This window comes from Pipistrellus hanaki, assembly GCF_964339955.1.
Source record: "Pipistrellus hanaki genome assembly, chromosome: 10".
Lineage (NCBI taxonomy): Eukaryota > Metazoa > Chordata > Mammalia > Chiroptera > Vespertilionidae > Pipistrellus > Pipistrellus hanaki.
The window spans coordinates 63,767,798-63,792,184 of NC_140512.1; the positions used below are offsets into that span (position 1 = coordinate 63,767,798).

The 24,387-nt window shown below is 38.5% G+C and overlaps 1 protein-coding gene across 1 annotated transcript in view; it reads left to right on the forward strand.

Annotated features, from left to right (window-relative positions):
* Positions 1-884: 884 nt before the first annotated feature.
* ASZ1 (ankyrin repeat, SAM and basic leucine zipper domain containing 1) overlaps positions 885-24,387 on the forward strand; it is a gene marked incomplete at both ends in the record, with an annotated part of 51,666 nt that continues 28,163 nt past the window's right edge. Inside the window, 4 exons of the mRNA XM_084896974.1 lie at positions 885-1,001; positions 1,475-1,574; positions 4,613-4,735; positions 6,520-6,631. Coding sequence (XP_084753100.1) covers positions 885-1,001; positions 1,475-1,574; positions 4,613-4,735; positions 6,520-6,631 — 452 coding nt within the window. The remainder of the gene's footprint in view (positions 1,002-1,474; positions 1,575-4,612; positions 4,736-6,519; positions 6,632-24,387) is intronic.

The window sequence follows — 24,387 nt, forward strand, 5'->3', positions numbered from 1 at the left end:
AAGATTCCTTAAGAGGGGAAAAAAAATATTTTACAAAACTTTCAAAGAATAGTGCATGGTTACCTCCCTTTTAAATCAACCTCAGCTAATAAATCTGCTATTCCTTGGTGGATTTACTTTTCTGTGGCATTTCTCGTGGAGATTAGATGCAGAAAAGCGGGTCTGGGCTGCTTTCACCTAGAGTTGTTTGTATTATTCACTTGCTCTCTGAACATATAAATAATTTCTTCTTCCGCGCTCTTTGGATCCACTCTCCCCCCTTCCTGACTTGACTGAATTTTTCCTTTAGTGCGTCTACACTCTCTGGGTGGGAAAGCGTTTTTGATGCTCTTAAATTTCTGAATCTTCAAGGAGATCTCAGAGCACATGAAATGTAAAGAGAGACATTCTCCTGGCTCTTTCGGGAGCTCCCATTTGTCTTATAGCTTCTTGAATGCATGGGCGGTGCTCCGTAGGAATAATGTCCTGGGCAACAGCAGCCCCTCTCCAAGGGTACGCATGTTTGGCAGTGGGTTTGGAAGGGGTGGGAGCTGGGGGGTAGGGAGAAGCTGAAGGGGACAGGAGTGACAGCACAATCATAGCTTGGCATACAAATCCCAATCCTGCTCCAGCTACAAGTGGGGCAATCCTTAAAGCCTAGGAACCTCTTCGAACAAGTACCCTGCGAGCCCCACCTGCACCAGGGACACAGGTTTCCATCTCTCACAGCCAAGGGGCTGCTGGGAGGGATGAGGGGCTATGCGCCTGCGCCTGCGAGCTCTGGGCAGGGCTGGGGCACATCCCGCCTTCCCGCGTAGCCCAGTGCGCAGGCGCAGGCGCAGGCGCAGGCGCAGGGGGCGGTGCACGCGGAGCAGTGCGGAGGGAGGGAGGGAGGCCCGGCGGCCATGGCGGCAGGCAAGGCGGCCAGCGTGTTCCAGGGCCTGGCGGTGGCCGGTGGGGGCGAGAGTAGCGACAGCGAGGACGACGGCTGGGAAATTGGGTATCGCGACCGGGCACCTCAGGTAACAGTGGAGGCTTTTTCTTCCCTGCGCCTAGGTCTGCCTCCCCGGGCCCTCGAGGACCCGGCCTCCTCCTGAAACCCCTTCCTTCCTCACCTGTTTTCACTCCCTCTTCTGTTTTTTGATCCAGTGGAAATATGGGCTTTGGGATTTGAAACAAACTTCGTCTCGTTTACTTATTGTGCTTTTCGCCGGCTGCGCCGCTTTAGGTTGTCGATGCGGTAGCTGGTCACGTGGGCTCCTCACATGGGCTCAGACCCGCCATTACCTGGTCCCCTTTGGAGGTCACTTGAGACATGAGTTCTTTAGCTTTCGTATGTCGCCCACCACCACCATCCCGCCCCCACCCCTCCAAAACGATTTACCTGTTGCCGTGGAAATGAACATATGCATAACTATTGCTTTCTTTGTCTGTTTTTTTTGTTTGTTTGTTTTTTGTTTGTTTTTTGTTTGTTTGTTTGTTGTCGTTTTTTTAGAAATTAAAAGGACCGGTTCCCACTGAAGACAAGAACGAAACATTTAAGAGAGCATTGACCACAGGAGATATTTCATTGGTCCAAGAGCTCCTAAATTCTGGTGAGAAATAAAGGGTAGTTTCAACCCAACACCGTTGTTCTTAAGTTCACAACTGCTTCCGATCACAAAAGGGTTGAGTTGCTTTTCTAAGGGGAATCACAGCGAATGTTAGTGGATCAAGTGGCCTGCATACCTTTCTTGACTCTGCGTTCTCTTTGCCTTTTCTTCCTCTAATTTGAGAAATTACCTTCCATGAGTTCTTCCACTACAAGAGGCTTATTTTGACCAATCCTACCCAACTAATACTGTGTTTTGCTTTTTTTCAGCATTTTCTTGTTCTATTAATATGTTTCTCAAGAGTGATTCTAGTTATGACATCTCAGTTATGGTCTTTTCCTGTGCCGGGTGTGTGTGTGTGTGTCTGTGTGTGTGTGTGTGTGTGTGTGTGTGTGTGTGTAAAATGAGGCCCGGTATAGGAATCAGGATATTTAGGTATCTGTTCCGGCTGTATTGACTAGTCAGTGTGGTTCCTTGGAAAAGTCATTTAAACTTCCAGAGCATCAATTTATTTATGGAAAGCATCATAATTTTGGCCTGGGTCCCATGACATTTTTTTTTCTGTGGATCAAATATTTTTAAGAATTAACCTTGACATAGAAATGTCTTTCATTTGTGACCTGTTTCTTTGTCTCCTAGTTTTGGCTGCTTCCTTGAGTTGATAGAGTGGCTTTGTGTGCTAGGTATCCTATAGGGTCCAGTGGCTCAGCCTCCCCAGTTACCTGAGGTGAACACTCTTGGTGCACCCCTTTGTGGGCTGTGTGCACAGTCTTATTGTAGTTAAGCCTTGATTGTTGTTGGTATCATTGGGAGGAATTGACCTCCAGGCCAATTGGCTGTGTGGATCAGCTTTGTCAATGCTGGGAGAACTTCTGTGCTAGAGAACTTCTGTGCTAGAGAACTTCTGTGCTAGAGACACCCTTATGAGAAAAGACTTGCAAAAGCCTCTGTGCTCAGCTTGGATGGGCGAAGTCTCAGTGCGGAGCAGACAGCAGTGTTTCCCTTCAGCCGTCCCCTAATAGGCCCCTGGGTCTCAGTGTCCCGTGGTAATCTCTGCAAGCACCTCTGAGAGGAAGCCGCCCTCCAGTTTCGCCCACTGCCAGACAGTCGTTTTTCCAGGAACGAGTCTGGATCCCCAGAGTCTCTCCTGGAACTGGAGTTCAGAGCCGTCAGGAGCTTTTGCCTCCCTCCCAATTGAAAAAGCCAGCCGTGTACTCAGTTGCCTGTCCTCTTCGCACGCTCGCCTCAGTACCTCTTCCTTCTGCAGTTCTTCTGAGTTTCAGTGTGCTTTTCTCTTTCCTGACAGTCCAGTTTCACCCTGTATGAGTCTGGGTCCGCAGAGTCTCACCCGGAACTGAAGTTCAGAGCAGTCGGGAGCGTATGTCTCCCTCCTGCTTGAGAAAGCCAGCTGTGTGCTCAGTTGCCAGTCCTCCACGTGCGTGTCTCAGTACCTCTGCCTCCTGCAGCTCCTCTGAGTCTCAGTGTGCTTTTCTCTTTTCTTCTAGTTGTAGAATTTCCACTCAGCCAGCCTTCCTGTGGTTTTGGATGATGTCTGTTTTGTCTTTCGGTTGTAGTTTTGAAATTGTGCGAGGCAGCAGTTTAGGTGTTTGCCTATGCCGCCATCTTAATTTCTCCTGTGTTGTTTTCTCTCATTAATTACTGTGTACCTTATATCAATTGAAGTTACACAGTCAGGAGTAATTTTTCAGTAACTTAGTGTGGATATTATCTTCCTCTCTTTGGATGGAACCCTTTTTAGCCAAGTCTATAAAACTAAATAAAAGGTGTTGAAAGCACCTTTTATTCTACTTTTTATCTTTTCTTAATATTAACAAATATTTCTTAGGTTGAAGTGAGAGAGACATTGCCAGTTAAATCTTGATCTTTTTATTGAAAAGGCTTAACATACATTGAATAGGCTTTGTCCACTGCCTCATTGTATTCTTGCTCTCTTATCACATCTTCCCCAGTCATGGATAGAAACCTTTTTATATGATCACATCAGTCAATGCTGTTGGATAAGAGCAGATGACTTCAAGGATTTTAACCATTAATGACTTGAGAATTTTAAGGTCAGCAGGCTCAGCTGGCTCTTGTTTTTGCTAAACAAGTTATTAACTATCTTTTCCTGTCCCATTGTCATTAGTAGCTTTAAAACTTCATTCTAGTCCTCAGGCCTTGGGTCCCATCTACGCCTCTTATTCTAGCACATTGCTTGTCATTCATTAGTCCAAGGCAGACCCTGATAGTCATTTTGACTTGTTCTTTTCTATCACTTCTCCTTTTCAGAGTAATTTTAAATTCTGATGATCCTGCCTTTAAAATATTCTTTAGTATTCCATCCTCTTTTTTCCCACTACTTTTGCTGTGACATTTACATAGGCTTCTAGTCTGATAAATGGTCTCTCTGCCTCCTGTTCCACTCTCAACAGTAGTACCTTTGTTTTCTTTATAATACAGATATAATGGTGTCCATTCTTTGATCACAAAGTGCAGTCAACATTTCTTAATAGAGCTTTTATATTCTAACCCTAATCTATCTTTTTAGTTTCATGTTTGGCCAGTCACCCATAGATAAATTTTGTGTTAGGAAGGAAATTAAGCGAATCTTAAGAATATACATGGTGTTCACGACCAAAGAAATGTATAATATTCGAATTTAAAAAAAATTTGCCTCTGTGAAACCTTTCCAACTCCCCTAGAGAGAAAATGGTAGCATGTAAAACCTGTTATAACATAATAGTTTTATATAATACATTGCTGGGGCTGACCAGCATTCCTGGAACAATGGATGAACAGATTACTCAGACATAAAAGAGAGGGCTAAGGGGCCCTCTGCTCTAGTGGCCAGGACAGCCTCTATTACCTGCCTGTCTAGGCTTTATTGGAATTTTTAACTTTAGATATAGTCAGTACGGTGAGTAATCTTGGGAGGACACATCTATTTACATTGTCCTCTAGGCAAGGGCATCCAGGTATTAAGATTAAGGATTTCAATATTGGTGGTGGAGTTTTTTAAAAGCTTATTTTTATTTTGACAGGCATTAGTGTAGATTCTAGCTTTCAGTATGGATGGACTCCCCTTATGTATGCTGCTAGTGTTTCCAATGTAGAGCTGGTTCGGGTCCTTTTGGACAGAGGCGCTAATGCAAGCTTTGATAAGGGTAAGATGCTTTGAATATTTAATGTGAAAATTTACTTTGTATATTCTCTGTTTATACACCTCATTATATTGTGTTTAGGTGTGGTAATGTACAGTTTCCATGTTCTGTTTTTTATATATTCACTTTAAATCTTTTTCCTTGAAAAAAATAAGGGTAAGGTGTTTGAGATTATGTAACTGATTATGTTTACTGTGATTTTCTTGATGCAAGTGAAAAAAACTAAAGCAGTTAAAACTTTTTATAGTTATATTGGGTGAATAACATATAAAAGAAAAATTAGAAACCATAGACATTTTTAAAAACTCTCCAAAAAGGTATATTCCATTTATTTTTTATAACTAGTTGTGTTATTATGTATCTTTAGCTCTTATGCAAAAGGATTTGGATTATTTTTATAAAGGAAAAATGCATTGAAAGCATACATCAAAGCGTTCATAATTTTGTGGAAAATTACTTAAAAATCAGTTCTTGGAATTTAAAACTTAACTCTGAATTATATTAAAGTTGTTTCAAAGATAGTTTATTAAATCCATATTATTCTATCTTTTTTATTAAATGATTTCTATTCAGCATTTTTTTGAGTGCTCTTGAAAAATAAGAGTATATGCAAGTCCAATTTAATTATTATATTGAATTACTCATCACTTGTTTTTAACATGCTCCACATTAAATGAACTAAATTCATTTCATAATTCAGTTGTAGGTTTTATTTTAAAATTAACTTTCACATTAAGGTTGTACCTACATTAGATATTTGTAAAATCATTTATAGTTTGTTTTCTCATTTATATATTTTATATAAATTCCCATATTAACAGTTTTATGTTTAATCAACTGCAGTGATGAGTTTTTCTTTTGTGTCATTTTAAAATATCACCCAATGAAAGCTAAATTTAGGAATGAGATTTTTGAAGTGTATAAAATATTCTCAAAAAAAAAAAATAGTTTTCTTTGCTGTTGTAATCAGAGGAATACCTTACAGCTAGAAAGCATTTCATAAATTCTTTTATGTAGTCAACAACAGCATCATCAGGTAAAGAGGGCAAATATGAGCTTCCTATCTACAAATTAGGTCTACTGAGATAGTAAGGCATCACTCTAGTCATAGTTTATTATTAGTGGTGGAACTGGGAATAGAATATCTTTATACTCAGTCAGTGTGGGACCACTAATGTAAACCATGACTGCCTTGATCTATTTCGAATTTTTCAATTTTATTTAAGAAGTATTTTTGTTTTTTCAATCTACCCTGATCTCTGCTGATACCATAGAACCTAGGGGAAGAAGAGTTTTAGTAAAGAGCACAGAGCACAGAGAAATCAAGTAGAAAAGGACTGAGAAAATGATTTTCAGTAGGATGGTTTAGGTATAAACCAGGTCAGTGAGTTGTCAAATGAATGAGAAGTAAAGAAGTGAAATCAGAGAATAAGCAATCATTGTTTTTTCAACATGATTACAACAAGGTAAGTTTTAACCAACCAAAAAGTGTTCAACTCTGGTCAGTATCTTTACATCTACTCCATGCTCTTCCCTACTTTCCTATTCTCTTGAAGAAATAATAGGAAAAGGAAATTAAGAAATGAATTACAGATAAAATTTTGAGGTAATCCATCTCTAATCTCATTTTTTGATGAAGGAAGATAAAGTTGTCTACTAAGAGAAAGGGATTTGGAAATAGGTTGTAGAACTATAAGAGTGCAGTACTTTTTATTATCTTTTGAATAGTAAAAGAAGTCAATTAGATATACCTGTTGATGTGGTTCTAATTTTTCTATTCAATATAGATAAGCAAACTATTTTGATAACCGCATGTTCTGCTCGTGGCTCAGAGGAACAGATCTTGAAGTGTGTAGAACTGCTACTTTCAAGAAACGCTGACCCAAATGTTGCTTGTAGGTAAGAGCCTTACTATCTGTTCAGAAGTGATGGATACTTTATCAGACTTAAAAATTATTTTTTAAATCCTCACCCAAGGGTATGTTTATTGATTTTCAAGAGAGGCTGGGAGAGAGGAAGAGAGAGAGAAAGATCAATGTGAGAGAGAAATATTGATTGGTTGCCTCCCATTCAAGCCTCCACTGGAGATCAAACCCACAACCTAGGTATGCGCTCTGACCGGGAGTCAAAGCCACTCCCTTTTGGTGTATATGGGATGATGCTCCAGCCAACTAGCCATGTCTGATAGCATTTTTTATTTTTTTAAAAATTATAAGCAGTGTGTATTTACTTGGCCATAAAGTTGATGAATGAAAATATCATATGATTTATATAAGATGATCAAAAGAAGGAATATTATGAAGGTAATCTTTTAGCTTTTAATTTTTAGAACAACATCCTAAGAATTTGAAGTGAAAAGGAAAGGACAGTAAACTATTATTTCCTATGAGTCATATACTCAAAAGAATATGATTGAGTCATAATAGACGGCCTCTTAACTTTGTGTTCTCTCTAACATTTAAATCCACTAAACAATTTTATACAAATGCTGAGATATATATCCAAAATAATACATCCAAATGCTTTCATTTTCCAAAGAGTTTTCAATGAATTATGTTATATCATATATGTAATTGCCTAAATACATACAAAACAAATAGTAAGGTGTTCTTGCATCTTTTGAAATGTCAGTAATTTTTAAAACATGAACCAGGTTGCTTAAAATGTCTGTCATTGACTTCTTTCTTCTCTGGCTCCATTTTCCTGTTAAATCTCTTTCTGGTTTATTTAATCTTCAAAATGAAGAGAGTGGGAATTCTATCTGATCAATAGAATTATGTCTTGCAAAAATAAAGAAATTATTAATCATTTATTAATTCAAATAATAATGATCTAATGTCTAATATATTGAAATAACTTTGCTGATTTTAGGAGTTTTTTCCTAATTTATTTCAGGTTCTATAACCCTTGGACAGCAGTTTTGGAGGGTACTGTCCAACTTTAGATAATCCCTAGATCTTTTTTGAGATGCAAAGATTTTTATTTAGTAAAGTGGTTCTGAAGCAAGACCTAATTTGTCTCCCAGTGGACATTTGGCAATGTCTGGAGACACTTTTGATTCTCACATCTTGGAAAAGCTAATGCCATCTAATGGATAGAGGCTGAAGATGTTGCCAAATATTCTACAGTAGATAGAACAGCCCCTCAAAACAAAGAATTACTCATTCTAAAATGTTAGTAGTGCCAAAGTTGAGAAATTGAGTGTGAGAAAAGTCAAGGCTTATAGAGTGGATAATCAATATTTAACAAAAAATTATTGTAGGAAAGGAACTTCCTATAAATTTTTAGCAAACCAATTCACAGGAGCATTTTTTTTGCCATATATAATATAATCCCTAAAAAAGATTTGATTGTGCCTTAGAATTGGGAGCTCTTTGTCTTTAACATTTGGCATTTAAAGTATGTGTCTTGGTGTTGACCTCTTTGGGATAGTCTTGATAAGGACTCTTTATACTTCTTGGACTTGGATGTCTGTTTCCTTCACCAGTTTAGGGAAGTTTTCTCTGATTTCTTCAAATATTTTTCAGGCCCTTGCTGTCCTCTTCTCTGATAACTTTGTGATATGGATGACATTGTCCCAGTTTCCTCAGACCATCCTAACTTTTTTATTCTTCTTGTGTGTGTTTATTTTAGCTATTCCAAGTGACTGTTTTTTGCTAACTTGTATTCCACATTGCTAATTTGATCCCTGCTTTATCTAATCTATTGATTTCATGTAATGTATTTATTTCCATTTTTGTAATCTTCATTTATAAGGGTTCCTTTTTATATATTTTTTTCTCATTTTTAATTTTTTACTGCTTAAAGTATTACATGTGTACATATCTTACCATTGTCCCTGCCCCACCCACTCCCATACATGCCCTCACCCCCCAGTGTCTTGTGTTTATTGGTTATGCTGTATGCATGCATACAGGTCCTTCAGTTGATCTCTTTATCTTCCCCCACCCCTCCCCAACCTTTCCTGCTGTAATTTGATAGTCTGTTTGATGCTTTACTGCCTCTGTATCTCTTTTTGTTCATCAGTTTATAATGTTCTTTATTATCTACAAATGGGTGAGATCATGTGGTATATTTTTTTTTCATCGACTGGCTTATTTCACTTAGCATAATGCTCTCCATCCAGGCTGCTGCAAATGGTAAGAATTCCTTCTTTTTCATAGCAGCATAGTATTCTATTGTGTAGATGTGCCATAATACATCTGATCCAGTCATCTGCTGACAGGCATTTAGGCTGTTTCCAAATCTTAGCTATGGTGAATTGTGCTGCTAAGAACACAGAGGTACATATATCCTTTCTGATTCATGTTTCTAGTTTCTTTGGATATATTCCTAGGAGTGGGATTACTGGGTCAAATGGGAGTTCCATTTTTAATTTTTTGAGGAAACTCCATATTATTATCCATAGTGGGTGCACCAGTCTGCATTCCCACCAGCACTGCACGAGGGTTCCTTTTTCTCTGCATCCTCGCCAGCACTTGTGTTAGTTGTTTTGTTGATGATTGCCATTCTGACAGGTGTGAGATGGTACAGCATTGCCTTTTTTATTTGCATCTCTCTGATAATGACTTTGAGCATGTTTTCGTATGTCTCTTGGCCTTCCATCTGTCTTCTTTCAAAAAGTATCTAAGTATTCTTGGGTTCAGTCCCTTGCTTTGCATCACTTTGTAAATTTCATTCCATTCCCTTCTGGTCTGGACTGTTTCTGTTGAGAAATCCTTTGATATTGTAATAGGAGAACCCTTGTAGGTAACTTTCTGTCTCTCTGTTAGCTTTTAAGATTCTTATTTTGTTGTTGGTGTTTGCCAATTTAATTATGATGTGTATTGGTGTCAGTCTTTTAGGGTTCATTTTGTTTGGGACTCTGTGCTTCTTGGACTTTTATGGTTTTTTTCCTTGCCAGTATCAGGAAAGTTTTCTGTCATTATTTCTTCAAACAGATTTTCTATTCCTTGATTCTCTTCCTCTTCTTCTGGTACTCCTATATGTGAATATTGTAGATTCAATTGCTTTGCTACTCAGGTTCTTTTGAGGATGGTGCTACTGTTGTAATTTCTCAGTTCTCCTGGGCTTGGTAATCTAGTATACCTCCCTAATTGAGCTATTTGGGTTCTCTTGATGTAGACCTGCAAGCTTGAGAGGCACAACTGTGGTGTCTAGAAGTCAGCCGCTGTGGAGGGGAGTGTCCCAATTTTTTCTATCTTGCACCCTTAATTGAAATCACGCATGCCCACCAGTGACTCACAGTGGCACCCAGGAATTGTCTGTTGGGATGATGGGGACTAGGGGGCCTGCACTCTGGAAAGGCTTGACTGTGGTGTCCAGAATTCTATAGTTGTGGGGTGGGCAGACTCAGCTTTTGCTGCTGCGCCTGTGGTAGGTAGGTCCTCACTCCCAGTGGTGGCTCACAGGGGCACCCAAGGTACATTTGCCTGCAAGGTACACTGAAGTACTCTGTCATCTCTTCTCTTTTTATATTTTCTATCTTCTTTATTATATATATTTTTTTATCTCTTTGTTGAAGTTCTAGTTCATCTATTCTTTCCCTAAATTCACTAGCAGTCTATAACCAGTGTTTTGAACTATATATCTGGAAGACTGCTTGCTTCAATTTTATTTAGTTATTTTTCTAGAGTTTTATTATGTTCTTTCACTTGGAACATGTTTTTCTCCTTGTTCTGATTGCCTTCCTGTGATTGTTTCTATGTATTAGGCAGAGCTGCTACATATCCCAGTCTTGGTAAAGTGGCCTTTTGTGTTAGGTCTCCCATGAGGCCCAGTGGCACAGTGTTTATGGTCACTGACCAGATCCTCCAGGTGTTTCTTCTTTATGAGTTATGTGTACCCTCCTTGATTGAGATTAGCACGTTAATGGGAGGGTTTGAACTCCAAGCTGAGTAGTTGTGATTATTGGCAGTTACATAGCTGTTGTGCAGGGGCTGACCTTACTGAGTAAGATTCATCTTTGTAGGGTTCTGGTGCTGGCTGAGTCTACCCTTTGAGTGTGTGGTTTGTAGAATTGTTTGCGTAGTACACCGGTGTGGTCTGAAGCTGGCCACCAGGTGTGTTGGTCCTGGGACCTTTCAGAAAGGGTTCTGGGGCAGGCCAAGGTCAGCTGCTGCCTGCACCTGCCCAGGGCCACTTGGTATGAGCTACAGAGTGATCTGGAGATGTTTCCCACTTATGCTTGGCATGGAGGTTCCTGGAGGATGCTAAGCTGTGAACTGAGGCTGGCTGTCTCCAGTGCTGGGCTTGGAGCTGTTTATTAAGAGGATTAGATGCTGCTATTTGGGGTTGTATATCTTTGAGAGTCTAGAACATAAGCCAAGACAGTCCGTTTGTATAGAAAAGCCACTGAAATTTACTTGAGTGGGCCCCAAATTTGGGAAGGTTGGGGTCTCAGGGAATCATCAGGATGAGGCAAATGTTGTCAGCCAGGTTGATGGAGACTCAAACAGATATGGCACCCACCTGTGTGTTCAGGCTAAATTGGGTGAGTGCTCAACAAATGAACAATGGCTCTTCCCAGGACTTCTGTCTGGGAGAAAGCTATCCCTATAGCCCTTGCCCTGAAGTAAGACAATTCATTTCCTGCACATCTGTCTGTGACACCTTGAACTGCTGCCCCATTGCTGGAGTTCAGAGTGAGTGAGTCTCTCAGTAAATAAATGTGTGGGCCCTTTAAAAGGAACATTTGGGACTACAGCAGCCTACTGTCTCACTCACTCACAATCTTTGCTGGTTTTCACAGCCAGAAGTTATGGTAACTTCTTTTCCCAATACTAAAATCCTGGGCTGGGTGGCCTGGTGTGGGGTTGCTCCTCAAGTGGGACCTCTGCATATGAAATAGCTCTCTGGATTTCTAACCATCACAGAGGGGTGTAGGACTAGCCCCCTCCCACCTATCTGATTGTGGCTTCTTATATATATCCTTGGCATTGTCTAAATTTTTTAATTGTTTTTTACTTATATATAGCCTGTTAGCTCTTTAATATTTTGTGTTCCATGTAGATTTGTTTAATATTGTGAGAAATAGCATTGACTTAATATTTAATTATTAGCTTTCTATATAAGTATGTAAAGATCTACTTTGTTCTTTTATTTCTTCTTAGGTTTAAAAATTCTTTTTTATTTTCCCTCCAATGGGACTAATAGTCAAAACATGCAAAACATGATAACTTGAGCCTGGCCAAAGGTGCTCAGTGGTTGAGCATTGATCTATGAACCAGGAGGTCACAGTTTGATTCCCAATCAGGGCACATGTCTGGGTTGTGGGCTTGTTCCTCTGTAGGAGTGGGTGAAGGGGGAAGGGGGGTGCAAAAGGCATTGGATAAATGATTCTCTCTCATCACTATGCTTGAATCTCTCTCTCTCTTCCTCTCTGAAATAAATAAAAGCATATTTTAAAAAATGGCAACTTGAAAACCATTTTTAAATTAACACATATCACAGCTTGTGTTTCTCTTGGATCTTGCTTTTGGCAATACTTTAGCGCATTGTAATTTGTCTAGCAAATGTGGGGATTTAATACTGGTTTATTTATTGGGATTTTAGAGTTTGTTTCTGGGGTGATGTTTTTATTTAGTTTTTAAAGGAAACATGTATTGAATGTTTTCTGTGTACTCTTTATTGTGTTAGTTGCTCTTAAATGTGTTATTTAATATATTCCTTACAACTAGAGGTAGATGCTATGTTACTTGTATGTAAAATAAAATTGGCACTAAATCATTTAAGTCTTTGAGTATAGCAGAGGTTTAATTTGAGCAGGATCTACCACTGGAATGAAATTATATTTTCCATTTTGTCTCTATTTGGGATTAATATTACATATTTTCTAATTGTTGCAAAACACATGTTTGTGTTAAATTTCCTTATGTCTTTGGATTTTTCCCTCTCTTACCCTAAATTATTAGGGAAATTGGCTATTTTGATTTTGAAGGTCCACAGATTGCAATGGGAAGTACTATATGAACAGAAAAATATTGCTACTTTAATTTGGCTTAATATTTAGCCCTGAAAACAAGGTGGCCTGTCATCAACGTAATTGGAACTTGGCAATTGGCACTTGTGCCAAGTATGGACTTAACATTCCTTTTTTATTTGCATTGATAATGTGGTAACAAAAGAGATTATAAATTATGAAAGTCTAAAAAACATATAGATTATTAAATACATGATAAAATTTGAAACCTTCTTCAATATTGCCTTAAATTTAGAATTGACATTTTTATTGTTGGATTGGCTTTAAAAGTATATATTATAAACATTTATGCATTTAGGAATTACATAGGTTTTCTTCCCAGTTTGCTGAAACATTTTCTTAAATAAATAAATAAATAAGAATTCATTACTTTCAGAAGGCAATTTTTCTGGCAGAAGATAGTGTTCTATTGAGATTGCTCAGTCATGAGGTAAAGGTTTTGTAAAATGATGTGACACTTTAATTTCAATAGGTGTTTTATTAGTGTTGATAAGACAGCACACATTAACTAATGTTCAAGGTTTTTACGTAATCATTGTGTGATCATTAACTTGTCAAATGTTAGTGCCCATTTTAACAAATAGAAAATACTCTGGGAAAAATGTTGCTTTCTTTCTCAGATTATAAATTTAGTTATAAATGTCAGAAGCAGTTTAGTAGATTGAGGTCTAATTTTGTATTATAATGTTAGCTTGTTTTTTTAGTTTTGAGGAAATAGTGATATATCTTTGTTGAAGTCACAAAAAATATTTTCAGAAAGCATGTTAATAGCTTATTTAGAAAATATTACTAGAAATTGTTATTTTCCCCCCCTGTATTTTTCAACTAAATTGCCTGTCCATATCCTATGCTCAAGGTTTTATTTACCTATTTTCCTTATGTACCTTTAGGAGCTGATCTTAACTTTGTTAGCAGTTTTACATGTTTGCAGGCAATTACAAATATCTTAGTATTACTTTAGATAAATAGGGCATAGCATTAATATTGTTATTTATGTACAGAATGGAGATGAAGGAAGTCCTAAACAAAAGCATAGAAGCAAAGACTTATTCTGACTTGACTTTTTGACTTAACTGGTATTTACAACCAGTGGTAAGTTGTGTGCTGGCATTTATTCTCCTTAATTGTGGTCACATGGGCATATGTAACTTCAAGGGAGTGAGGAAGTATAATCTTGCTGTTTTCACAGAAGTGAAATCAGTAATAATGGTAGGCAGCCCTGATTATTTACCACCTAAATATATTTTCTTCATGACTACAATAATTGTATTTATTTTTTACTATGTGCTTAAAGCAATAACTAATTTTGAACATAAATTTGCACCAAGAAAATTTTTTATCTCAAATTGTTTCATTCACTTTTATATATAATTTGTCCCAAGTTGGTTCTTCCTTTGTAATGTCTATTAGATTCATTGCAGTTTTGATATTGTAATCCTTTAGGGCAGGGGGTGGAACATCCAGCCTGTGGGCTATAATAAGGCCCCCGAAATCTTTTGGTCAGACCCTGCTAATGCATTAGGGGTGAGTTAACTAAATGTTTTACCAAATATAGCAGGCTAAATTTTAAGTTGATAATTTTGTATGGCCTGTGAATGATATTATAAATGGCTCTTGGCAGAAAAAAGGTTCTATTCCCATGCTTCAGGGGCTACTTTTTTTTTTTTTTTTAATATATTTTATTGATTTTTTTACAGAGAGGAAGGGAGAGAGATAGAGAGCTAGAAATGTCGATGAGAGAGAAACATCGACCAGCTGCCTCTTGCACACCTCCTACTGGGGATATGCCCGCAACCAATGTACATGCCCCTGACCGGAATCGAACCCGGGACCTTTCAGTCCGCAGACCGACGCTCTACCACTCTGTGATCTGGTACCTCATTGTAGTTTTGATTTGCATTTCCCTAATCGCAAGTAAAGTTGAACATCTTTTCATATATGTGATGGCCATTTGTATGTCTTCTTGGGATAGGTATCTGTTCAGATCTTCTGCCTATTTTTTAATTGGATTATTTGTGTGGTATTGAGTAGTTTGAGTTCTTGTATATTTTGGGTATTAACCCCTTCACAGAGCTATTGTTTACAAATAATATCTTCCATTCGGTTGGTTGCTGTTATGTTTTGTTGTTGGTTTATTTTGCTGTGCAGAAGCTTTTTAGTTTTATAGTCCCTTTCATTTATTTTTGCTTTTACTTCCCTTGCAATTCAGATCAAAGTCATAAAATGTTCTTTATTACCAGATTGCATAATTTAGTATCTATGTTTTCTTCTATGTACTTTATTGTTTCAGATCTTATATTTGGGTCTTTGATCCATTTTGAATTAATTTTTGTACATGGGGACAAACTGTAATCTAGTTTCATTCTTTTGCATATGGCTTTTCAATTCTCCTAGCACCATTTATAGAAGAGGCTTTCTTTTCCTTACAGTGTGTTTTTTCCTCCTTTGTAAAATATTACTTTGCCTATATACCTGTGGTTTTATATCTAGGCTCTCAATTCTGTTGCATTGTTCCCTGAGTCTGTTCTGCCAATAGCATGCTGTTTTGATTCTGATAGCTTTGTAATTTCATTTGAAGTCAGGTAGTGTGATATCTCCAGCCTCATTTTTTCTCAGGATTGCTTTGGCTTTTTGGGGCCATTTGTGATTCCATACAAATCTGGCAATTTTTTATTCTATTTCTTTAAAAAATGACATTGAGATTTTGATGGGAATTGCATTAAATCTGTATATGGCCATTTTAACAATGTTGATTCTTCCAACCCATGAACAGAATATTTTCCATTTTATTTTATCTTTTTCTAGCTCCTATAAAACTGCTTTTTAGTTTTCAGTATATAGGTCTTCCACATCCTTTGTTAAGTTTATTGCTAGGTATTTTATTCTTTTGGTTTAAATTGCAAAAGGAAGTTTTTTTCATATTTTTTTCCTGAAGTTTCATTATAGTATATAGGAAAGCAATGGATTTTTAAAAACCAGTTAACTGCCATGCATCCAAACCATCTCCTCATGCCACGATATTTTGAATTTGCGCCTATAGATGATTATGGTGTACAAAGGGTTAATATATTTTTATTGATTCCAGAGAGGAACGGAGAGGAAGAGAAAGAAACATCAGTGATGAGAGAGAATCATTGATTAGCTGCTTATTGCACGCCCCTTCTGGAGATCCAGTCTGCAACCTGGGAATGTGTCCTTGACAGAAATCAAACCTGGGACACTTCAGTCTGCAGGCCAGTGCTCTATCCACTGAGCCAATGGGTTTTTGTACATTGATTTTGTATCCTGCAACTTTACTCTATCTGTTTATTGTTTCTCAGAGTGTTTTGGTGGAGTCTTTAGGGTTTCTATATGCAAAATCATATCATCTGCAGACAGTGTTTGTTTGTTAATCCTCACTTGATGACATCTTTCCATTGATTTTTTTAGAGAGAGTGGAAGGGAGGAGAGACAGAAACATCCATGTGAGAGAGACACATTGATTGGTTGCCTCCTGCATGCACTCTGACCAAGGCCAAGGATTGAGCCTACAACCTAGGTACACATTCTTGACTGGAATCAAACCCGGGAACCTTCAGTCAACAGGCCTTCAGTCTATCCACTGAGCCAAAGTAGCTAGGGCAGTGGTCAGCAAACTCATTAGTCAACATAGCCAAATATCAACAGTACAACAATTGAAATTTCTTTTGAGAGTCACATTTTTAAAACTTAAACTTCTTCTAATGCCACTTCTTCAAAATAGACTCGCCCAGGCCATGGTATTTTGTGGAAGAGCCACACTCAAGAGGCCAAAGAGCTGCATGTGTCTCGTGAGCCGCAGTTTGCTGACCACTGAGTTAGGGTAGCAATGGATTTTTGTACATTGTTTTTGTACCCTGCATCTCTACTGTATTTGTTCATTGTTTTTGAGAGTGTGGTGGAATCTTTAGGGTTTCTATATACAGAATCATGTCTTTTGTAAACAGTGACACTTTTTTCTTCCCAATTTGGATGCCTTTTATTCTCTTTTCTTGCTTGACTGCTCTGGCTAGGAGTTGCAGACCTATTTTGTTATGACTGGAGTGGGTATACTTGTTTCTGATTTTGGAGGAAAAGATTTCAGTTTTTCTTGTGCCAGCACTAGACTTTTTGGATTATAGTATCATTGAAGTATAACTTGATATTGCCATCCCTTCAACTTTGTTCTTCTTTTCTCAACATAGCTATGCTATATATAGGGTCTTTTTGGTTTCATAATATACATATGTTTATTCTAGATTTGTGAAATATGCCCTAGGTATTTTAATTGGGATTGCATTGAATCTATAGATTGTTTTGGGTAGTTTGGACATTTTAATGACTTTAATTCTTCCAATCCATGAACATTGTACATTTTTTTCACTTGTTTATATTTCCCACTACCTTCTCTCCCAACCCCCAGCACCCTATAGCGTTTTAAAGAGGTCTTTTATCTTCTTGATTCATTTTTTCCCCTAAGTATCTGAGCTATTTTGTTCCAATGGTGAGATTGATTTTTTTTTTTTTTTAGTTTCTCTTTCTGAGAACTCATTATCCTGTCTAATAAAGAGGGAATATGCAAATTGGCCATCATGCCATCACAAAGATAGTGGCACCCATAGCCACAAAATGGTAGCACCCAGTTCCCTCAGCCCTGCCAGGGGGGAGGGGTGGCAGGCGCAAGGAGTGGCCCGACCCGCCCTCAGTTCCCCAGCCACCCAGGCTGGCCATAGGTACAGACAAACCTTGGATGACGGCTGCCCAGCCACCTATGGCTGGCCAGAGGCTCAGGCAAGCCTTGAATGGCGGCTGCCCAGCCACCTATGGCTGGTCAGAGGCTCAGGCAAGTCTTGGATGGCAGCTGCCTAGCTGATGCCAGAGGCACAGGCAAGCCTTGGATGGTGGCTGCCCAGGGCCTCCCGAGGCTCAGGTAACCAGGGTTGGCCAAAGTTTGCACAGCCAGCAGTGGCAGAAGTGTGACAGGGGTGTTGCCTTCCCCTGATTGCCAGGTCGCCTTTCACCCCTGAGGGCTTCCAAACTGTGAGAGTGGGCAGGCTGGGCTTAGGGATCCCCTGCTCAAGTACATGAATTTTCATACACCAGACCTCTAGTTGGTGTATAAAAATACCATTGATTTCTGGATGTTAATTTTGTATCCTTCTACATTGCCAAATTCATTTATTAATTCTGATATTTTTTTTGTGGAGTCTTTATTGTTTTCTGTGTACAATATCTTGTCATCTGCAAATAATGACAGTTTTACTTCCTCCTTTCCAATTTGGATACCTTTTATTTTTCCTTGTCTGGTTATTATTGTTAGGACTTGCAGTACTTTGTTGAATAAGCGTGGTTAAAGCAGACATCCCTTTCTTGTTCTATGCTTAGGGGAAATGTTTTTAGTTTTTGCTCATTGAGTATGATGCTGGCTCTAGGTTTGTCATATATGGCCTTTATTAGGTTGAAATATGTATAATCCTTCTATTCCCATTTTGCTGAGAGTTTTTATCAAAAAGGGTGCAGGATTTCGCCGAAACCAGTTTGGCTCAGTGATAGAGCATCGGTCTGTGGACTGAAAGGTCCCAGGTTCAATTCTGGTCAAGGGCATGTACATTGGTTGCGGGCACATCCCCAGTAGGGGGTGTGCAAGAGGCAGCTGGTCGATGTTTCTCTCTCATCGACGTTTCTAGCTCTCTATCTCTCTCCCTTCCTCTCTGTAAAAAATCAATAAAATATTTAAAAATAATAAAAAAGGGTGCAGGATTTTGTCAAATGCTTTTTATACATCAGTTGATATGATCAAGTTATTTTTGTCTTCCAATTTATGTGATGTATTACCTTTATTGATTTTCGAATATGGTACAAACTTTGCATCCCTAGGATAAATCCCACTTGGTCATGGTGTATGATCTTTTTAATGTATTGCTGGTTTCGATTGGCTAATATTTTGTTGAGAATTTTAGCATCGATGTTCATCTGGTTTATTGGCTATAATTCTCATTCTTCATAGTTTCTTTATCTGGTTTCCCAATTAGGCTAATACAGATATATAGATCAATGGAACAGAACAGGGAACCCAGAAATCTACCCAACCTATTATGCTCAATTAATATTTGACAAAGGAGGAGAGGGACAAACATGGCAGCATAGGTAAACACCCGTTCTCCCTGCCTCCCACAACCACATCAAAATTACAACTGAAATACCAAACACCCATCATTCAGAACCACTTGAAAGTTAGCTGAATGAAATTCCTACAACTAGAGAAAGGGTGAAGGCACAGAATGTGAAGGCACAGATGTGGTCCATCTGGCACCTATGTGGTCCATTTTTTAAATTCAGAGGGAGATTTTCCCTACAGAAGCCACTGTGGGGAGCAAATGGTCCCAGCTCCACACCAGATCCCCCACACAGGGTCCCAGAGCTGGGAAAAGAAGTCCCTGAAATTTTGGGCTGTAAAAACCAATGAGGCTTGTGGCTGAGGGACACAGAGGCTGCCAGAGAACCAGCTGTCCCTCTTAAGGGGCCAGGCATGAAATTATTCAGACTCGCTTCCTCTGAGCTCCAGTGCCATGAGGCCTTGGGGTACCTAGCCATATACACATAGTAACTGGATTATCTGGCATGGGCACAGGAACTCAGGGGCAGCTTTCTACCAGACAGAATGCTTACAGGAGTTTTTGTTCCCATGCTGAGACCTCCCTGTTGCAGAGCTGACTGGCAATCATATCTGAGTCCCCATCAACCTGGAGCACACTGATTGTTTCACGCTGGTGATTCCCTGAGATCCCACCCCATTCAATTTGCATCCCCATCTAAGCTGTTTGCAGCAGCTTTTTCGTATGAATGGCCTGTCCTATCTTGGATTCAGACTTTGCTAAAATCTCTCAAATAAGCTGCAGCTGGTGTCGGCATGCCCCAAACATATCAATAGAAGGCCCAATACCTGGCACCAGCACAACTGCCTTCACAGCTTAGGCTTGCCTGGAAACTCCCAAATACAATACATAAAATGAGGGAGCTGGAGATCTTTCTGTAGCTCTTGCCAGGTGGCCCCAGGCAGTGGCTGACTTTGTGCCTCCCTAGAAACCCAGGAGCCAGTGTACTCAGTAGACAGCTTCAGACCATACCAAATTACAACTCTACACATCCACTAGTGATACACTCAAGGGGAAGACTCAGTGAACACCATAGCCCTCCTGAAGCAAGTCCTGCTTCATAGTGTTGCCTGCACAGCAACTCTCCCGCTATATCACAGCTGGTCCTCAAAACCAATTGGCCTGGAGGTCAATTCCTCCCAGTGACACCAACACTAATCAAGTCTCAATTTTCTGGTATTTCGGTGCATCCATTGGTTCTTTTCCTTTGTATTTGTGCCTATTGTTTTGTTTGATGGTACTCCATACTTATTTCCTCTATCTCCTCTTTTCCTACACTGTTTCTCAGTTTGGGCTTTTTTTTCTGTGTGGTTATCATATTTATGAAAAAGAAAGTTTCATGTATACAGTAGTCCTTTTCTTTTGAATGCATCTGGTCTCCATCCTCCTTACCAAATTCGGACCTTTACTCCCTCCACTTCTATGTTTTTTGTTGTCACAAATTATCCCTGTTTATGCTATAGGTTTATTAGTGATCTTACTCAGATTTGTGACCTTTTTGTTCTTTATTTCAGATAGAATAACCTACTTGAGTATTTCCTATCATGGAGTTCTTCTGGTGATAAAATCTTCCAACTTTTGTTTCTCTGCTAACGTCTTTCTCTTTCATATTTAAAGGATAACTGTTGAATATATTTTTCTTGCCTGGTAATTTCTCTCTTTTAGTTGTTTGAGTATGTAGTACCACTCTCTTCTGGCTTGTAGAGTTTCTGCTGAGAAATTCAATGATAACCTAATGGGCTTTCCTTTATAAGTTATTTTCTTTTTTTTTCTGGCTGCTTTGAGAATCCTTTCTTTGTTGTCAATTTTTGACAGCTTTAATACAAATATGCCTTGGAGAAGGCCTCTTTGGATTGAAGTAACTAGATGTTCTATTTGCTTCTTGGATTCAAAGATCTAGTTAGTTTTTCCCATAGGTTTGGGAAGTTCTCCTCCACTATTTGTTTGAATTGGCTTTCTGTTCCCTTTTCCTTCTCTTTTATGGCATGACTATAATTCTTATATTACTCATTCTGATGGAATTCAGATTGTTTTCATAGAGTTTGTTAATTTTTTAAAAATCTTTTGAAGCTCAAGTCTCTCTCCTCTTCCCTCTGCATCATTTCTATCTTCATTATCACTGGTCCTTTCCTCCATTTGTTTTGCTCTATATCCGGTGCTCACTAGGTCATTCTTTATCTCTTTTATTGAATTCTTCATCTCTAGGATTTCTCTTTGGTTCTCTTTTAAAGTTTCAATCTCTTGGTGAAATACTAGTTTTGTTTGTTGTTTTCTAAACTTGCTAAATTGCCTGTTGTATTATCTTGCCTCTGAGTGTTTTCAAAACTGCAATTTTGAATTCTCTGTCATTTATGTCATATATTTCCATGTTTTTAAGTTTGTTTTCTAGAGTTTTATTTTCTTTCTGAGCTCTCTGTCTTGGTTATTCATGGTATTTAATAGATTCCTTCTCTTTCTAGGAATCAAAGGGTGAGTGGGACTTTTCCAACAGATTAACACAAAGAGGTCTTTCCATTCTTTTTCAGTAAGAGCTGCTAAATCATAAGTTTCTTTTTAACTCTTGATTCCCAGTGCTGTCCCCTACAGCCTCTGCAGCCAGTGTAACCCTGATGTGTGAGGTAGAGCTGGGCTGGGGGAATCCCCTAGTTTCTTTGTTGTTTTGCCCTCTCAATAATGGCAAAGTGGGTCTTCTGCTGGCATCCCTGTGTCCCCATTCTGTGTCACAGAGTGCACTTGTTGCTCAGGGAAACATGTGATTCTGTAGTATTAGTTTTAGTTAGTATTAGTGATTCTGTAGTATTAGTTTTAGTTGGTATTAGTGATTCTGTAGTATTAGGCTCCCATTTAATGTGCTCCACATTCGGACACCATGGGCAAAAGGGCAATCTCTGGAAGGGATGGGGAGAGGGAGGTTGGAGGGTTGGGGTGGGAAGGAGGCCAGGTTTTGTGGCTTTGTTTCTCTGTGAGAATTGCTGACTGCCTGACACCACAGCTGCTCTTCTGTGCTATGTTCTTGCCCAGGTGTCCTAGCTCAGCCATAGCTAGTGCTGCTTACTCCTGCAGGAATGCCCGAGTCTCTCTCTTTCTCCCAGCTGAGAGGAGTGCCAGCCACAACCGGATTCCTCCCCTCTCCAGCAGAGTTCCCAGCTGCCAGGCCACATCCCTGGCTTCTCTCATACCCACTTCCTTTCACCTCCCCCTTTCTCCACTTGCCCATCTTTAGATGTTTCAATGTATGGATCGCTCAGGGGTATTTGTGTCTTGAGCAGGGACTCCTTTGTTGAGTTATAGCTGTTTAAATTGTTGAAACTTCAAGGGAGAAGACCAAGGGAATCTTTCATGCCACCATTCCTCTGCCACCTCCTTTGACTTATTACTCCCTAATCTCTAACTTTTATTTCATTTATACAATTTCAACATCATCGCTCAGATATATGGTCATTTCTGACTCTATATTTTTGTTTTCTCCTAACTGTATATTTAAATTATCCCTTCCAGGGCCACATTAATAGTCCATTAAGCTTTCCATAAGAGCCCTATATGTTTGTAAGTATTTGGGATGGGTGATTAGCTTGTTTAGCACATGTTTATACATCTCGTGTTGTTTTCTCGTTGTTTTTAATGTATGAAAAAGTCTTGATTTCACTTTGAGCCACTTGACTACCATGGCACCATACATATTTTTTATTCCTTCACAATTCTTTCATGAGAAATTTATCATTTTCATTGAATTTAATAGATTTGACGTAGAATTATAATTTGACTATTTTATTTGCATAACTGAACTGAAACATATAATTTTCAAAGTAATTAATTCATTAATCCATTTATACCATGGATTGTATGAAGCATGACTTAGGGCCTGAAGATCTTGGTCCAAATACTACTATAACAACTAGTCCAAGCTAATACACTATCAAGACTTTTTCTAGTCTTTGAAGTTTAGTTTTTTAAGTGATTAATAGATGTGATACCTAGCTAACAAGTAGAATTAAAACAAGATAATGAATCTGAAGGTACTGAGCATATTGTCATTTCATAGTAACCATTTACCCAATTTTACATTTACTTAAGTAGATAATGTATTTTTTCTGTGGTATTATGAGAGTCACAATTCCTAAAATGCACATTTCTGATTGATTTATGAAACTTAGTTAATAAGTGTATATTTTATTTTTCTTTAAACCTTTCTTACCATTTTAATGCTACTATTAGCCATATATATATACATCCATCTGCATATTCATACATAATAGTCATCATCTGTAAATCATTTGGCCTATTTTCTATTCTACATTTTCAAATATATATATTTTATTGATTTTTTACAGAGAGGAAGGGAGAGGGTTAGAGAGTTAGAAACATCAATGAGAGAGAAACATCAATCAGCTGCCTCCTGCACACTCCCCACTGGTGATGTGCCCACAACCAAGGCACATGCCCTTGACTGGAATCAAACCTGGAACCCTTCAGTCTGCAGGCCGACACTCTATCCACTGAGCCAAACCAGTCAGGGCAATTTTACATTTTTATTGAGATCTGATTTATAAAGTGAAATGTATAGTTTTTAAGTGTACAGTTTGCAGTATAACAAATAAATACACCTAGGTAGCTAACATTCACATTTCCCTAGAAAGTTTTTTAGGTCCCTTTTAAGACAGTCACCTAGAGGCATCTCTTGTTTTTATTTTTATTTAGCATATTATAAATTAAATACTCTTTTTTAAAATATATTTTATTTTATTTTTTTATTTTTTATTTTTTATATATTTTTTAATCAACAATAAAGAAGAACTTTATTTATTTATTTATTTATTTATTTATTTATTTTAAATATATTTTATTGATTTTTTTTTTCCCCTCTCCCTTCCTCCCATACATACTTTCCCTCCCCAGAGTTTTATGTCCATTGGTTGTACTTATATGCATGTACACAAGTCCTTCGGTTGATCTTTTATCTCCCCCAGATCTTCCTCCCCTCCCCACTGTAATTTGACAGTCTGCCTGTTGCTTTACTGTCTCTATATCTGTCTCTTGGTTCATCAGTTTATAATGTTCTTTATCATCCACAAATGAGTGAGGTCATGTGGTGTTTCTCTTTCATTGATTGGCTTGTTTCACTCAGCATGATGTTCTCCAATTCCATCCAGGTTGCTGCAAATGATGAGAATTCCTTCTTTTTTATGGCAGCATAGTATTCCATTGTGTAGATGTACCATGGTTTTTGGATCCAATCATCTGCTGACGGACACCTAGGCTGTTTCCAAATTCTGGCTATTGTAGATTGTGCTGCTATGAACATAGGGGTGCATATATCCTTTCTGATTGGAGTTTCTAGTTTCTTGGGATATATTCCTAGGAGTGGGATTACTGGGTCAAATGGGAGTTCCATTTTCAGTTTTTTGAGGAAACTCCACACTGTTCTCCACAGTGGTTGCACAAGTCTGCATTCCCACCAGCAGTGCACGAGGGTTCCTTTTTCTCCGCAACCTTGCCAACACTTGTCGTTTGTTGATTTGTTG